Raw genomic sequence first — 17,948 nt, 5'->3', positions numbered from 1 at the left:
ATAGCTAGAGATTGCCCCAGTGTTAATGGTACCTTACTTGTTAAGACTTGTTTTATTGGCTAAAATATTATCTATTTTGGAAATATTTAAATGGTGGTAAAAAATAATGTGTACTCAATATCATGCTAACTAGTTTTTGTCAACTTGACCCAAACTTAAGGCACCTGGGAAGCGTGAACCTCAGCTGAGGAACTGCTTCCAGAATATTGGTTTCTGGGCATGGTTGTGATAGCATTTTATTGTCAATTGATATAAGTGGATCAAGCCTACTCTGGGTGGTGCCATTCCTAGGCATTGTGCCTGAGTTGTACAAGAAGTTAAAAAAATCATGGAGTTCAAACTATAAGCAGGTTTCTGCCTTGAGTTTCCCCAGTAGTGGGTCATTATTTGTCAGTACAAGATGAAACAAACCTTTTCCTACCACAAGTTGATTTTGGTCAGTGTTTTATCACAGCAACAAAATGCGAACTGGTAAACACAGTTATTATGTGCAATATCCTATAGATGTGTGAGTTTTCTGTCATTATGCATTGTTAAATTCTGAAGAGCCTGATATTTTTTGACTTGATATGCTATTGATGAGAGTGAGGTACTAAGGTTTCTTACTATAACTGTGTTTAGACCATTCTATCCCTTTATGTCTAGTAGTGTTTGTTTTTAAAATTGAGTACATTGATAGTCGGTGATTACATATTTACATTATATCTTATTGGGAGACTGTCTTATCCGCTTAACTTGTATAGTATAGACATCAATTGTGCTAGTTTTCTCATTGCTGAGATAAAAGACTCATAGGAAGCAATTTAAAGGTGGAAGAACTAACTTAAGAATATAGTTTATTATGGTAGGGAAGTCATGGTAGCAGAGGTAAGTCTTGTTTGTAGCAGCAGAGCATGAGGACACTTCTTCATATTTGAGTGTGCAGGAAGCAGAGACAGAAGAATGCTGGTGCTCATCTGGCTTTCTTTCCATTTTATTCAGTTTGGACTACAAGCACACAGAATGGTTCCATTCAAATTCAGGGAATGTTGCCACAACAGTCTATTCTGAGGAGCTATTCCCTCCTCAGTTAATGGTCTCACAGACAAGCCTAGAAATGTATCTCCTTGGTAATTCTGCATCCAGGCAAGTTGACAAAGATGATTAACTATTATAAAAGAATATCTACTCCAAAGTTGGTCAAAATGTTTCTTTAGATTTTCTTTCTCAAAGTTTCTTGAGGCTCTATGTCTTCGCCAGTGATGTGCAATTTCTTGTAGATAGCAAACATTTGAATCTTGTGTTTTAATCTAGCTAGCCAGACTGTGTCTTTTAGTTGGAGAGCAAGAACAATTTACATTTAGTGGTATTATTGAGAATTATTGTTAATTCATAATTTAAAAAAATTCTTTGTCCTTTTTGCTTATCGATTCAAGTACGCTGTTCTATTCTTTCTTTCCTATTGACCTAAGCTTGGGTAGTTTGCTACATTGAATATGTATGATTCTTTCCTAACCCTTATTAGTTCTATTAATTTCATAAATTTTTCTTGTGATCTTTTAAACCTAGCTCCCTACCCCAATCTATTCATAGTATTCATTTCAGTATCTTATGGAGTGTTGGTTTAGTGGTAATGTCTTCAGTGCTAATAGTTTGGGAAGGGTTTATGCCTCCCTTCGTTTTTAAAGCTGATTTTGCTGGATATAATAATCTTGGTTGGCAGTTAAGTACCTTAGTGGACTGAAATAATTTATTCCATATTTCGTGACTCTTGAAGGTTTTGCTGAGAGGTCTGATGAGTTTGCCTTTGTTGATAACTAGACAACTTTGTCTTGGATATTTCAATTTTTTTCTTAGCTCTGTTCTTATGGTATTTTAACTATGATTTGCTTTGGACAGGTTCTCCAGTCATCTCTAGTTGAGGATATAATGGTTTTATGTACTAAGGTGTTCGTATAGTGCTCCAGACTTGGTGAAATTTTCTTCTACAGGTTCATTGAATAGATTTCTCTAGGTCTTCAGTTTTTATTTTATTTCTTTGTTCCATACCAAAGATTCTTATGTCCAGAGTTGTTGAAAATTCTATGATCATGATTTCTTTTCTTTGAAGTTATCAGAAAAAAATAATTCACTGCTCTTTTCTCTAATTGACACTTTTTCCTGAATTAGTATATTAATGATGAGTAATTTATTCACCTTTTCATTTGTAAGATGTCTGCTTGAGTATTCTTTTTCTCTTCTTTTCCACACTCGATCTCTGATGAGGTTTTTTCATGCAAACTCTGTATTGACATCTTTTTTTGTACTCAATTGTTTGTTTGAATCCTGCTTGAGAGCACTGATAATTTTCAAATTCAACTTTTGAATTCTTTGTCCAAAATTCAAACATATTAACCTTTTCAATTATAGAGGAAGTATAAAACTTTGGGAGAGTCAAAATGCTTTTTTCTTTCTTTCTTTTTTGTTTGTTTGTTTTGGTGTTTCCACACTATTTATACATTTGTTATGATGAATATCTCTCTTCCTTCACTTTATATGAAGATCTTCTCAGTGGCAATTTTTTTTTCTTGAAGTCTCAGTCCCCACCACTCAGTGAAGGAAAAAGTATATGATTAAAACATTGAAACATTAAAAATATTTTAATCAGATATCTCAATATAATAAACAAAACACAGAAAATGGAACCAAGTTATTAATCCAATAAAAAAGTAAAGTAAAGAAGCTAGGAAAATTATAAGATAAACTAAAAGGTTTTTTTTAATTAGGGAATATAAGATGTTAATAAGTAAAATGAAGTGGATCAGAAAAGAAAAAGAGACAGAAGAAGCAAGCTCAGTGGGATGAAGGTATAAGAAATGACCGCAGGGGTTGGGGATTTAGCTCAGTGGTAGAGCGCTTACCTAGGAAGTGCAAGGCCCTGGGTTCGGTCCCCAGCTCCGAAAAAAAGAACCAAAAAAAAAAAAAAAAAAAAAAGAAATGACCGCAAAGAGGAAAAAACATTTAATAATTCCAAAGCAAGGCAGACAAATCAAAATAGACCAATGATATGTTTTTCTTCCTGAATAAAAAAATGGACTTGTCCTTTTTCCAGGTCTATGTGAGCCAAATGAGTGTTAAGTCATTTGCCTCTTCTGTGAAGTCCAACATGATAGTTTAGAAAGGTCTATTTGCAGGGTGTATTCTGTCCTACCTTTCCCATGGAAGTACATGCACTATTATGAATAATAGTGGCTAAATTACTGGTAATGCTCTTCATATATAGGCCCATCAATACAGTAGTCTTAAAGATGCCTTCATGCTGCTTCCAACACCTGAACGCAAGCCCCACTAGTTATCTGTCTTCTAATGGCAGAGTAACTCTTACTCTGCAGAACAAACTACATCAAAACCATATCAAAAGATGTAACATTTTCTATATGACATCAATAACATGCTTAGATTATATAAACATTCATTCACAACTATAAAGATAATGAGGCAAAACAATGATTATGTTAGAAAGATTGGCGTAATCCTTTTGGTAACCTTTAGGTGCCAGTTTGATTAGGTAAATGGATTTCCAGATAGATGGCAGACCATTTCTGGAAGTGTCTATAAGGTTATTTCAGGGAGAAATGATCATTTAAATTTCAAGATTGAATAAATAATACCATTCTAACTTAGGAGAATAGCACTACCAAATTCATTTAGGGTCCAAATTGGAAAAAAAAAAACACAAAAAAGGCAATTTAATCTTTTGAATTTCAGCTGTAATTCTCTTGTTCTTCAACAAGGATGTCCTAGTTTCAGTCATTTGGACTCAATGAATCATACTACTGACTTTTCTGCTAAACAGCTAAATACCCACAACTGCTTGAATCCACCTTAGAGATAGGGAATTTTATAGATGAAAAAAATGATACTACTCATTTGCTCTCTAGATTTTTGTCGGATGAAGCTATATATTTCTCCTAAATATGCTTCTACCATTATATCGCTATTTACCACAAAGTACACAGAAGACAATCCTAGCACACTGTCCTTGAGTCTCCAAAACTCAAAGGCTAAATAAGCTTTGTGTTTTGCAAAGTTAGTATACTTCAAGTATTTTGTGACATGGTGCAAAACAAATTTAATAAACCTTGGACTTTAAAGCATTTACAGAAACCTTTTTCTGTAAATGGAAAGACATTTCTGAAAACTGCCATTTTCCTCATTCCTGTCCATAATGCTCATCAGAAGAAAGTTTCTTTCAGATAGCAACAGCAACATATTTTTACTGTCAGCCCTATGTTACAATTTAGTTTGGTGAGACTTATTTAAACTTTTGAAAAATCCATCCAGCTATCCATCCGTCCGTCTATCCGTCCGTCCATCCGTCTGTCCATCCATCCATCCATCCACCCATCCATCCAGCCATCCATCCAGTCAGCCATCATCCATCCATCCATCCATCCATCCATCCATTCGTCCATCCATCTGTCCTTCTGTCCATCCATCTATCCATCCATCCATCCAGCCAGCCAGCCAGCCAGCCAGCCAGCCACCCAGCTTTCTATGTGTGGGAGGTGGAGATATGTGTATGCCTCAGTAGTGCATGTGTGGATGTTAGTGGGAAACTTTTGAGAGCCAGTTCTCTCCTTTTACTATGTGAGTCCCAGAGGTTGAACTAGGGTCCTAATGCTTAGGGACAGCCACATTTACCTGTTCAGCTATGTGAATCAACCCACTAGGAATGGTAGCGATGATAAAAAAGATATCATAATGGTCTATTATATTGATTGCATTATCGTGACTGGATCTAGTGGGCAAGAAATAATGACCATTCTAGATATATTAGTGAGACATTTTAATATCATATCATGGGAAAAATATGCAAGTAAAATCCTGAAGCCTTCTAGGTCCATGAAATTTCTAGAATAAATCATTTAATAGATTCCTCCATAGAACCAAGAAAGACCTATTACTATAGCTATAGAAAGAGCTATTATTATACCTATCTAGATTTTGAGAGCAACAAATTTCTCATTTGGTACATTATTCTGGCCTGTCATTTAATGAGGGACTAAAATGGCTGCTAGCTTGGAGTAGTGCTTATGACTGGTCTTTGATTTAGAACATTCAAATTGATATAGTTAATTACAGAAATTCATTTCTGACAGTGCTAGAAACCTGGAATTCTAGAATAAGCTTAATTTGATGTCTAGTTAAGCCACTCCCTGGTAAACAGACTTCATTGTTGTTACTGTCAATTTTTTTTCATTATAACTCCAAGTAGAAAAAGAAGATGGGCTGTGTCTCGTTTAGAATCTTAGAAAGGACTGAAAGAGCTTGAAGGGGCTTGAGACCCCATACGAACAACAATGCCTAACAACCAGAGCTTCCAGGGACTAAGCCACTACCCAAAGGCTATACATGGACTGACCCTGGGCTCCAACCTCATAGGTAGCAATGAATAGCCTAGTAAGAGCACTAGTGGAAGGGGAAGCCCTTGGTCCTGCCAAAACTGAACCCCCAGTGAATGTGATTGTTGGGGGGAGGGCGGTAATGGGGGGAGGATGGGGAGGGGAACACTCATAAAGAGGGGAGGGGATCTTGGCCCGGAAACCAGGAAGGGGAATAACAATTGAAATGTAAATAAGAAATACCCAAGTTAATAAAGATGAAAAAAAAAGAAAACTCTTTTATAAGATGATAGATCCCAATTATGAACATTCTATCCTAATCACCTCATCACCTTCACCAACTCCCACTGTAACAATGGAAATAAACACATATATTTGAGGGATGGGGTCACAAATATCTGCACCATAGCAATCTGCAGCAGATAAAAGTTGCTGTGCAAATTTCTCTATCTTGGTAGAGCTATAGTATAAAAAACAAACAAACAAACAAACAAACCCAAAACAATAATAATAATACTAATACTACTACTACTAATAATAATACAAATATTGCTTCAAATTTCAGTGTCAAAGCTGCCTGAAACCACACAGAGAGAGGAAGAGAAATTGAACCTTGCAGGCACCACTTGTGATATGAGAGCTACAGCTTTATCATCCTTTTATAGGATATTCCTGAAAGAGAGTAGTAAACAGAACAATCAACCTGGCTGTGCACTTTGCTTAGAGACAGAAATGGACAGATACATAATTATATAAGGATTCATGGAGTTTATCCAATTGGCCTCACTGTCAGGTACTTGGAAGAAACAGAATTGTGAAATTTATGACAAAACATTAAAGGAAGAGGTATGTGGATAGGGTTACCTGAATAACTATACAGATATTTTTAATGTAAAAATGACAACGATCTGGGTAGAACTCTCACTAAAGAAGATATATAGACCATGCTTTAGTCTTTAGTCTATTTCTCAATCAATTACAATTTAGACTAGATAACTTACAAAAACAAATCCCCTGTGATCCCAAAAACTAAGAAGTTCAATGTGAAGAAAATACAATCTGATGAGGGCTGCTGTCTAACTCTAACACTGATTCCTGCTGTTCTGCTTTCAGACGGAAGTGAGTAGAACAAGGTCTATCACGAGGGCAGACTTCTTACAGTCTAGTCATGGTCTATGGCCTCTACTTCTTTATAGCATCACATTGGGTCTCAGTTTTCCAGATGTGAATTGTGAAGGAATAAAAACATTCATATCATTGCATCTAAATAATTAATAAATTAAAACAAAAATTATCTACCACTTCCCACCTATTACAATGGCCATAATCAAAAGGCTAACATAAATGATAATAAAAATATGGAGGACTACTAGACATAGTGAGCATAGAAAATTTACAATCACTCTGAAATAAAAGTTTGAAATGAATTTTTCTTTGTTTTTTGTTTGTTTATTTGTTTTGCCCACCTAAACGTAACACTCAGAAATAATTCCTCTGGGTATTGCATAAATTGAAAAATTGTATCAACATGCTGTGTAGCAGTTTCTTCTGAGATTAAAAGACTCAATCTTGGAGGGAAATTCCTTAAGACATAAGATGTGGAAAGGAAGGTTAAAGAGTATAATATTTTAATACACTGTATTTACAAGAAGGTTAAACAACAGGGTATTCTAATGGGAGGTGAAACATTTTATCCTTCAGGGATGGTCTTAAGTTCAGAAAGTAAACTCAAAGAGAACTTGTTGAGCAGCCTGCATGCTATCCAGTGTGCTCCAGCTTTCCTACTTTCATAAGCTGCTTCCTATGTTGGGGTGGGCTTTTATTGATGCTGCTGACTTTGAATCATTTTCCTCTAGTAAGTAATCTTTGACACACTGTCCTCTAAGTAACTCCAATGAAACTTAGTAACTTGGACTTTTGTGATAGCTTTTGTTTGTTCTGTTACCAGTTCCCTATCTGAAGCAAGTCATTCATGGCTTCCCAGGAATAATGTCAAACAATACCACACAAAAACTTGAATACACACCTTCATAACAACTTTACTTGTAATTATAAAACTCAGAAGCAACCAAGATGTTTTCCAATAGGCAAATGATTAAGAAATATGATATAACCACATGATAAAATTTTTAAAATGATACATCGAATTATAAAAAGTCAAGTAGATATTGTTATCTAGAGGCTATCTGAAAGCTTGTGTGCTGCATAATTCCAACTCTATGGCATGCTAATAAAGGCAAAAGTATGGAAGCATTCAAAGAACTGTGGTTGTCATGCTCAAGGGGAAGGGAAGAATGAGTAAGTAGGGCACAGAAGATTTTTACAGCAAAGAATCAATAATTTGATTTTGTAACAGTAAATACATACATTACTTATGTTTACAAATGTAAATGTATTCATAGACTAGTCAAAACCATAGCATATATAACACGGAGTAAACAATTTGAATAATAATGTATCATTATTAGATTATCAATTGTAACAAGTAAACCACAGGAATATATGATGCTAACAATAAGGAGGAAAAGGGTTGGAGGTGAGGTAGTAGATGAAAAGTTTCCAGCTTCTGCTTGGTTTTTCTAGCTCTCTAAAACTACTAAAAAATTTTTTTTAATGTGAGAAAATACCTCCCAAGGAGTCAACACCTATACTGAAAAATGTGGTTTTAATCAATTACTTTGGCTTGCTTGCATTAATGGGGGTTCTCGAGAGCAAATAATCAACACATGATTTTAATTGACTATACATTTTTATTTATCCATAACATTTACCCATGGGCAACTATCTTTTATCCCTCTTCTAAGCTCTCAGTAATAACTGTCCATTCCTCTTCGCTGGAATATGCTATACCTGACAGTGCATGTGCACTCAAACTGGTGCCGTGGTTTGTGTCTGCCTAATCCTTTTATTATTATGCTTGTGAATTCCGGTCCACTTGTAACATGTGTCAAGGCATCATTTCTCCATGTACAGTTTCTTAGTGCAGTTCACCTGTTGATGGACGTTTGGATTGTTTCACTTTGGGCCACTGGAAATGCTGCTGCTATGAACAGCCATGTCAAAAGTTTTGTTCGCAAAGCAGCCAGACATGAAGGTATATGCTTGAAATCACAGCACAGGGACACACAGGGACCAACAATCTGAGGTATCTTTAGGTGCATAGAAAGTTCAAGACCAGCCTGAACTACATAAAATGTTGTCTCAAAAGCATACATAGACATAATATTTATATGGACTGAATAGGTGTGTGTGTGTGTGTGTGTGTGTGTGTGTGTGTGTGTGTGTGTGTGCGTGCGTGCGTGCGTGCGTGCGCGCGCGCACGTGCGTGAATGCAAAGACAATTCAGTGAAAAGAGGTCCGTGAATTTGAAGAAGAGGAAGAGGTTTATGGGAAGGTTTGGAGAGAAGAGAAAAGAAGGGGAAAATGTTGGAATTATAGTCTCAAAAATAAGTGGAGAGAAAAACAAATTTGAAAAAAAAAAACAACAAACAAATCTCTGAAACTGCTGAGTCAAATGGTAAAATTTTCATTTAGTTTTTGCAAAACTGCTAACCTGTTTCCAATAGTAGATATATCATTTATGATCTCAGCCAAAACACTGGCTGTTATGCAATATTTTAAAATCACGGCCATCCTAGTGAATAAGCTGGTCTCCATGTGTGGTACTGATTTGCATTCTCCTATGACTAAGAGTTTATCTTCATCTTTTACTATTTATGTAATTTCTGGAGAAATGTCCACTAACATCCTTTGTCAAATTATGAATTGGCATTTAAATTTTATGTAGTTATTCATGTCCTATTGTACTGTAAATGTATTTCATCTGGCACAGTAATTGTATGTGTCTGGGGCAGTTTGACATTTCAATACATTATGCAATCAATATGCACTGATCAGAGTAACTGGCATATCTTCACTTCAGGCATTCTTCGTTTCTTTATAGTAAAAAAATAGGTTTATTCTTTTGCCTTGGCCATAGATTAGAGTACAGGATTTTCCACAGGAGGTTCTCTTGACCAATGAAGATCCGAGAGCCTCAGCTGCTCACTCAAGCTGCACAGTCAGCTGGTCCTTCAGCGCCAGCGGTACTCACCGGCTTCGCCTTGTTTGCCCTGCTCCTTGCGCGGGTCCCGCCAGCCATGACAGCCAAGCAATACAAAGGGCTTTGGTGAGTGAGCTCCGGATCTAGCGACCAAGGACCGCTGCACTCCCGTATGGAGTTCCCAAGTCAAAGTCCCTGGGGTAGTACCTGCGCCAGCTACTGTAGCTTCGGTTGTGACGTCACGCCCGGAAACTGCGGTTCCCGCGAGATAGCCGCTGAAGTCGGTTGCCTGGGCAACACGCATAAGTAGAAGACTGGTTAGGGTTGTAGGCGGAGACATCCTTGAGGTCTCTGCTGCCAAACCTTTCAGCCCTAGAGCTGGAGCAGGATCTGAAGCTGCTGCTGCAAACTGCTTTAAGTCAACCAGGTGGGGCAATTTTGAGATGTGATCATATCACAAACATTTAACTTTGTAAAACAGAGTAATATCCTTTTTTTCAACTTAAGCTGGAAAAGGCAAGCAAAGACAAAGTAGCTTTTCTTTTAGACATCTACCGATCATATTTTATATCTTAATTACTATCAATTTAACTACATGTACCTTATGAAGAGTAGGTTTTATTTCTCCACACATGTACCTTAATGACAAAAGAACGAAACATACTTCTTATGTAGTTTAGGTTGGTCACTAACTGGATAAGGCTGAGAAAGACTTTCAACTCTGGTTCTGCTTCCAGTTCTAGAATGCTGGCATTAAAGGCTTGTGTGCCACTCTGCTGGTTTAGTCAGTTTGGAGAACCCGTTGCTTCTTCAGCAGCCAACACAACACCAACTGAAGAATAATACTCTAACCTGTCCAATCTCATCAAATATGAAGAGGTTCCTTGTAATGTGCTTGATAACAAACAATATATTTAACCCACAGGTATTATTTAAAATCATTTCCATACTCCTGAATTTACACTTTCCTTTTTTATTGTTTATTTATTTCCATTTCAAATGTTATTCCCCTTCCCTTTTCCCCTCCAAAAACCCACTATTATCCCATCCCCTCTCCCCACTGCTTTTATGAGGGTGCTCCCCCACTCATTCACTCCTTACTGCCTTAGCATTCCCCTATGAGCCTTCACAAGACCAAGGGCTTATCTCCCATTGATGCCAGATAAATCCATCCTCTGCTACATATGCAGCTGGAGCCAAAGGTCCCTCCATGTGTACTATTTGGTTGGTAGTTTAGTACCTGGGAACCTGGGGGAGAGGGGTCTGGTTGGTTGATATTGTTGTTCTTCCTATGAGGTTTCAAACCCCTTTAGCTCCTTCAGCCCTTCTCCAAACTCCTCCATTGGGGTCCCCATGCTCAGTCCAATGGTTTGCTGCAAGCATCCACATCTGTATTGGTCAGGCTCTGGAAGAGCCTCTCAGGGGACAGCTATACCAGACTCCTGTCAGCAAGCGCTTCTTGGCATCAGCAATAGTATCTGGGTTAGGTGTCTGCATATGGGATGGATCCCCAGGTGGGGTAGCCTCTGGATGGCCTTTCCTTCAAACTATGCTCCACTCTTTGTTCTTGCATTTCCTTTAGACAGGAGCAATTCTGGGTTAATATTTTTGAGATGGGTGGGAGGCTTCATTCCTCAACTGGGGGCCCTGCCTAATTACTGGATATGGTCACTACAGACTCTCTTTCCCCTTTGTTGGGAAATACCATTAATGTCATCCAAGTTGGGTCCTAGGAATCTCTTATACCCCAGGCATCTGGGATTTTCTAGTGGCTACCCTTAGTTCTCAATCTCCCACTGCTACACACTTCTGTTTAATTTCCTGACCATCTGTACTTCTCCCATTCTCTTACCACACCTGATCCTGCCCCTCTTTCCCTCCCCTTCCTCTCTCCCTCCCAGGTCCTTCCCTTCCTCTACCTTCCATGATTATTATGTTCCATTCCTGCCTCTAAGTAGGACTGGAGAATCCACACTTGGTCTTCCTTCTTCTTGATCTTCATCTGTGAGTTATATCCTGGGTATTCCAAGTTTTTTGCCTAATATCCATTTATCAGTGAGTACATACCATGTCTGTTCTTTTGTGACTGAGTTACCACACTCAGAATGATATTTTCTAGTTCCATCCAATTGCCTGAGAATCTCATGAAGTCATTGTTTTTAATAGCTGAGTAGTAATCCAGACTGATTTCCAGAGTGGTTGTACCATTTTGCAGTACTACCAAAGCAGTGTTACTTTTTCTCCACATCCTAGCCATCATGTGCTGTCACCTGAATTTTTGATCTTAGCCATTCTGACTGGTATGAAGTAGAATTTTAGGGTCATTTTGATTTGCATTTCCCTGATGACTAAGGATGTTGTACATATCTTTAGGTGCTGCTTGGCCATTTGACAGTCCTCAGTTGAGATTTCTTTGTTTACCTCTGTACCCCATTTTAAAATAGGGTTATTTTGTTCTCTGGAGTCTAAGAAGTCAAGATATCACTATTTGTGGATGATAGACTTAAGTGACCCTGAAAATTCTACCAGGGAACTCCTGCAGGTGATTAACAACTTCAGCAAAGTGGCTAGACATAAAATTAGCTAAACAAATCAGTAGCCTTCCTCTAATGGATAAAAGGAGTTGGAAAGAAATTAGGGAAGCAACACCCTTCACAATAGCCATAAATAATATAAAATACTTTGGTGTGACTCTAACCAAGCAAGTGAAAGACCTGTATGACAAGAATTTCAAGTCTCTGAAGAAAAATTGAAGAAGATCTCAGATGGAAAGATCTCTCATGCTCAAGGATCAGTAGGTAAATGGTTATCTTAACAAAAGCAATCTACAGATTCAATGCAATTCCCATCAAAATCCAACTAAGTACTTCACAGAGACAGAAAGATCAATTCTCAGATTTATATGGAATAACAAAACCCCAGGATAGCGGAAATTTATTCTCAACAATAAGAACTGGGGGAATCACCATACTTGACCTCAAGCTCTACCTTAGAGCAATAGTGATTAAAAACTTCATGGCATTGGTACAGAGACAGACAGGTATATCAATAGAATAGAATTGAAGACCCAGAAAAAAATCCACATACCTGTGGTCACTTGATCTTTGACAAAGAAGCCAAACCATTCAGTAGGGAAAAAGACAGCATTTTCAACAAATGTTGCTGGTTCAACTGGTGGTCAGCATATAGAAGAATACAAATTGATCCATTCTTATGTACTTGTACAAAGGTCAAGTCCAGGTGGATCAAGGACCTCCACATCAAACCAGATACACTGAATCTAATAGAAAAAAAGTGAGAAATAGCTTAGAACACATTAGCACAGGGGAAAATTTCCTGAACAGAACATCAATCACTCATGCTCTAAGGTCAACTATAGAAAAATGGGATCTCATGAAATTGAAAAACCTATGTAAAGCAAAGGATCCTCTAACATGACAAAATGGCAGCCTACAGATTGGGAAAAGATCTTTATTAACCCTACACCCAAAAGAGGGCTAACATTTAATATATCCAAATATCTCAAGAATTTACACTTTTCAAACTGTGTTGCACCCTAAGTAACTTGAATTATAATTTCGGATTTAGAGCTTTTTCACTTTTGTTCTTCTAATGTTTCTTTTTTGTTATAGGCATTATTGTCACCGTGAGGTTCTACAATGTGTTTCTTCTAGTTATGAAATGTGAATGCTTAGAGTTAATTTTTTTAACCATTCAAGGTGTTAAGTTTCATTACAGATTATCATGCCTGGTGTCTTAGTAACTGTTGTATTGCTGTGAGGATACATAATTACCAAAATGTAATTTTATAAAATACAGAATTTAATGTGTGCTGGCTGACAGCTTCCACTATCATTATGGAGGGGAACATGGCAACATAAAGGCAGGCACTAAAGTATGATTCATAAGCACAGAGAGGGGGACTTGAGCCTTGGCATGGGCTTTGAAACCTCAAAGTTCACCACAGTGACATATTTCCTTCAACAAGGCCACACTTCTTAATCCTTCTAATTGTTTCAAATAGTGCCACTTCCTGGTGACTAAACAGTCGGATACATGAGCCAATTGGGCCATTCTTATTCAAACCACCACACTTTACCCTCATTCTCTTAGATCTTCCTGTACCCCATCTTTATCTGAATACTTGAACTGTCAGGATTAGCTTTTTACATTTAGACAACATGTGTTGTATTATCCTCCTACTACTGTCCACTGAAGGCTCATTTTTTTCCCTCTGTCCTGGACTCCTGTCTAGGTTTTTTGGCATGTACCCTCCCTAACTTCCTTATAGACATGCACATATAGAAAATTAGAAGCTAAGAATTGCATCTTATAGAGAACATGTAGTGTTTGTCTTCCTGAGTTTGGGCTATATCACTATAATTTTTTCAGTTCTTCTATTTGCTGACAAATTTCATTATTTCATCTTTATAATACTGAATAAAATTCCTGTGTGTACACATCATATTTTTATTATTTATCTGTTTAGAAGTGCCTAGAATTAAACATTTTTTGATATTGTTTAAAAAAGAAAATGGCAGCAATAAATAGAAATAACATGAAAAAGACTCCTTTAATTACATGCCCAGAGTGATATAGCTAGACCATATGATAGGTCTACCTGTTAGCTTTTGAAAAACCTCCACACTAATTTCTACTATGATCTCACAAACCTATACACTTTCCAGCAGTGAACAAGAGGATTCCTTTTTCCTCACAGAACTTACTCTCATTTATTTTCTTGACAGATTTTTTATTATCTGTCAGAGACTGATATTTGGAGTAGTTTTTACTATTTTTCCAGAAAGCTAAGCATCTTGACCATTAATACACACACACACACACACACACACACACACACACACACACACACACAAGCACACAGAGAGAGAGAGAGGGGGGGGGAGGGAGAGAGAGAGAGAGGCTGTTTCTATTTCTTATTAGTGTCTGAGCCTGGATTTTGATTGAGTTGTGTATTTTTCTGTTTGTGGTTTTTGTACATTATCGATAATAATTCTCCATCAGACATATATCTAGCAAGGATTTCCTCCCATTCTGTAGGCTGTTTCTTTCTTTTTGTTTTTTTGCTTGTTTGTTTTTTGTTTTTTTGTTTATCTTTTTTATTAATTTTTTTATTAACTTAAGTATTTCTTATTTACATTTAGAATGTTATTCCCTTTCCCGGTTTCCGGGTAAACATCCCCCTCCCCCCTTCCCTTCTTTATGGGTGTTCCCCTCCCCATCCTCCCCCCCTTGCCGCCCTCCCCCCAACAATCTAGTTCACTGGGGGTTCAGTCTTAGCAGGACCCAGGGCTTCCCCTTCCACTGGTGCTCTTACTAGGATATTCATTGCTACCTATGAGGTCAGAGTTCAGGGTCAGTCCATGTATAGTCTTTAGGTAATGGCTTAGTCCCTGGAAGCTCTGGTTGCTTGGCATTGTTGTTCATAAGGGGTCTCGAGCCCCTTCGAGCTCTTCCAGTTCTTTCTCTGATTCCTTCAACGGGGGTCCTATTCTCAGTTCAGTGGTTTGCTGCTGGCATTCACCTCTGTATTTGCTGTATTCTGGCTGTGTCTCTCAGGAGAGATCTACATCCGGCTCCTGTCAGTCTGCACTTCTTTGCTTCATCCATCTTGTCTAATTGGGTGGCTGTATATGTATGGGCCACATGTGGGGCAGGCTCTGAATGGGTGTTCCTTCTGCCTCTGTTTTAATCTTTGCCTCTCTATTCCCTGCCAAGGGTATTCTTGTTCCCCTTTTAAAGAAGGAGTGAAGCATTCACATTTTGATCATCCATCTTGAGTTTCATGTGTTCTATGCATCTAGGGTAATTCAAGCATTTGGGCTAATAGCCACTTATCTATCAATGAGTGCATACCATGTGTGTTTTTCTGTGATTGGGTTACCTTACTCAGGATGATATTTTCCAGTTCCAACCATTTGCTGTAGGCTGTTTCTTGATGTGGTTAACTGTTTTCTTCACCACATAAAAGATTGTTTTTATTTTCATGAGCTCCTATTAGTTGATAATTGATCTAATAATTCCCCATTGAATGAGTCCTATTTCAGAAAGTACTTACCTGTGTATATATCTTCAGATATTTCCCCTATATTTTGCTTCTAGTTGTTTCAGATTTTTTAGGCTTTATGTTAATGTCTTAGATTCATTTGGAGTTGTATTGGGCAAGATTCAAAATAAGAATTTTGCTCTACATGCATCGACGTTTAATCTTCTTAGTGTCATTTGTTTAAAATGTTGCCTTTTCTTCTGGGCATTTGTCAAAAATCAAGGTGATATGTGGATTTCTATCTGAGTTTTCTATTTCACCGATCTTTATGACTATTTTTCTGCCAATACTGTATTGTTTTTCATTTTTCTGATAAATATAAATGCAAAATTCTTAGCAAAGTATTTCTTAGTTGAACTTAACAACTCACCAAAAGGATCACTTCTCCCATACAGGTAGGCTTTATTCAAGGGATGAATGGTTTGTTCAATACTTGCAAACCAAAATATCACATAAATGGACTCAGGAACAAAAATCATACTATTATTTTTATAAACACAGAAAAAGGCTTTTGATAAAACTCAATATCCCATTATGATAAAAATCCTAAAGACATCCAAACTATAAGGAACACACTGGTTACAAGGAGGCTTGGCGGTTAAAAGCCTTCTCTTCTAGGAGACTTAACTTCCAAATCCAAGGTCCATGATGAGAGTCTTATAGCTGTTTCCCTCCAGGGGAACCAACTTCTTCTGGCTTCCACAGCAACCTGCACAGATTGTGTATGAACACACTCCCAAGCCCCTGTGGAAGTGCAAACCAATGTGCATGCACTCTCACAAACTCGTGCACACACACACACACACACACACACACACATTAATTTAAAAGAATACTTTTGTCTTAGTTATGTTTTTCTGTTACTGTGCTAAAACACTGTGATATGGGAAAGAAAGGAATTATTTCATCTTTACAACTTGTAATCCATGGAAAGTCGGGGCAAGAATTGAAGGCAAGGACTTGAAGGCAGGATCTAACAGAACCCATGGAATACTGCTCTTTATCACTTGCTCAGTCTGTTTTATTATCCTAGGATCAGTAGCTTAGAGGTGACACTAATTACAGTGACCTGGGCCTGCGACATTAATCATTAAAAAAGAAAATGCACTATAGGCTTGACTAAAGTATAATCTGGCTGGTGCAGTTTTACAATTAAGCTTACCAGTAACTTATGTCAAGTTGATATGACTAGTTACTACGACTGACCCCTTGCCAACTTGACAAACAAGCACACTACTGATAAGCCATAACCCTTATTTCTTGTTCATCCCCTAAGATCTCATGTTAATATCAATATCACATTGTAAACATTCCAACATTTAAAATCTGCAGTATTAGAAGAAAGGATGGAGGGGAACGCACAGATTTTACTGAGCAGGGAAATAAGATAAATTTGTATGAGTATACTGAGTTCATAAGATGGGAAAGAGCACGACAGATTGAGGGAGGGAATGTTAGGAGAGAGATGTAGAGATGAAGATCATGGGAAGCACAGGAAAACTTAGAGCAACTTCCTAGAAGATACAAAGACAATCATACTGAAGTCTCAAAATAATGAGGCAAATGTATCCCAACTGCCATCTCTTGTCACCAAACAAAGCTTTCCATTACTGGGACTGGATTACATACAATTGTTGACCAAAAGGGTCCCATGGAAACCCCCATCAACCCAGGAAGTTGCCAGATAATAGGCTACTCTCCAACATTTGACAGTAAGACCCCATTGCTGCAGACAGCAGTCACCCAACTCATTGAGCATGGAGAAATAGACCTGATGTCTCTATAAAACCCTCCCCCATCCCCCAGGTTACAGTGTCTTTGATACAGTAGTCTGCAGGCTACCAAAAAGAGAAATAAAAGCACCAAAACCTTTGATCTATAAACTTGGCTACCTGCAAAATATACTAGGGCAATGGTGACACAAAACCTGTTGGGAATTGCACCTCACACCAGTGAGAATGGCTAAGATCAAAAACTCAGGTGACAGCAGATGCTGGCGAGGATGCGGAGAAAGAGGAACACTCCTCCATTGTTGGTGGGATTGCAGACTGGTACAACCATTCTGGAAATCAGTCTGGAGGTTCCTCAGAAAATTGGACATTGAACTAACTACCTGAGGACCCAGCTAAACCTCTTTTGGGCATATACCCAAAAGATGCCCCAACATATAACAAAGACACATGTTCTGCTATGTTCATAGCAGCCTTATTTATAATAGCCAGAAGCTGGAAAGAACCCAGATGCCCTTCAACAGAGGAATGGATACAGAAAAGGTGGTACATCTACACAATGGAATATTACTATGCTATCAAAAACAATGACTTTATGAAATTCATAGGCAAATGGATGGAACTGGAAAATATCATCCTGAGTGAGGTAACCCAATCACAGAAAAACACACATGGTATGCACTCATTGATAAGTGATATTACCCCAAATGCTCAAATTACCCTAGATGCACAGAACACATGAAACT

General features: G+C 37.8%; 1 protein-coding gene and 1 long non-coding RNA gene across 2 annotated transcripts in view; one reads left to right on the top strand and one right to left on the bottom strand.

Annotated features, from left to right (window-relative positions):
• Lrif1 (ligand dependent nuclear receptor interacting factor 1) overlaps window positions 1-9,663 on the bottom strand; it is a 91,108-nt gene extending 81,445 nt beyond the window's left edge. Inside the window, exon 1 of the mRNA XM_006233147.5 lies at window positions 9,457-9,663. Within this exon, the coding sequence (XP_006233209.1) occupies window positions 9,457-9,504 (48 nt within the window). The 5' untranslated portion in view covers window positions 9,505-9,663. The remainder of the gene's footprint in view (window positions 1-9,456) is intronic.
• LOC120100909 (uncharacterized) overlaps window positions 9,579-17,948 on the top strand; it is a 50,758-nt gene continuing 42,388 nt past the window's right edge. Inside the window, exon 1 of the long non-coding RNA XR_005501197.2 lies at window positions 9,579-9,832. This is a non-coding gene — a long non-coding RNA (uncharacterized LOC120100909). The remainder of the gene's footprint in view (window positions 9,833-17,948) is intronic.

The sequence above is a fragment of the Rattus norvegicus genome, chromosome 2 (genome assembly GCF_036323735.1).
Source record: "Rattus norvegicus strain BN/NHsdMcwi chromosome 2, GRCr8, whole genome shotgun sequence".
In the NCBI taxonomy this organism is placed as follows: domain Eukaryota; kingdom Metazoa; phylum Chordata; class Mammalia; order Rodentia; family Muridae; genus Rattus; species Rattus norvegicus.
The sequence above is the reverse complement of the archived record's forward strand: the minus strand, read 5'-3'. Positions and strand labels throughout refer to the sequence as shown.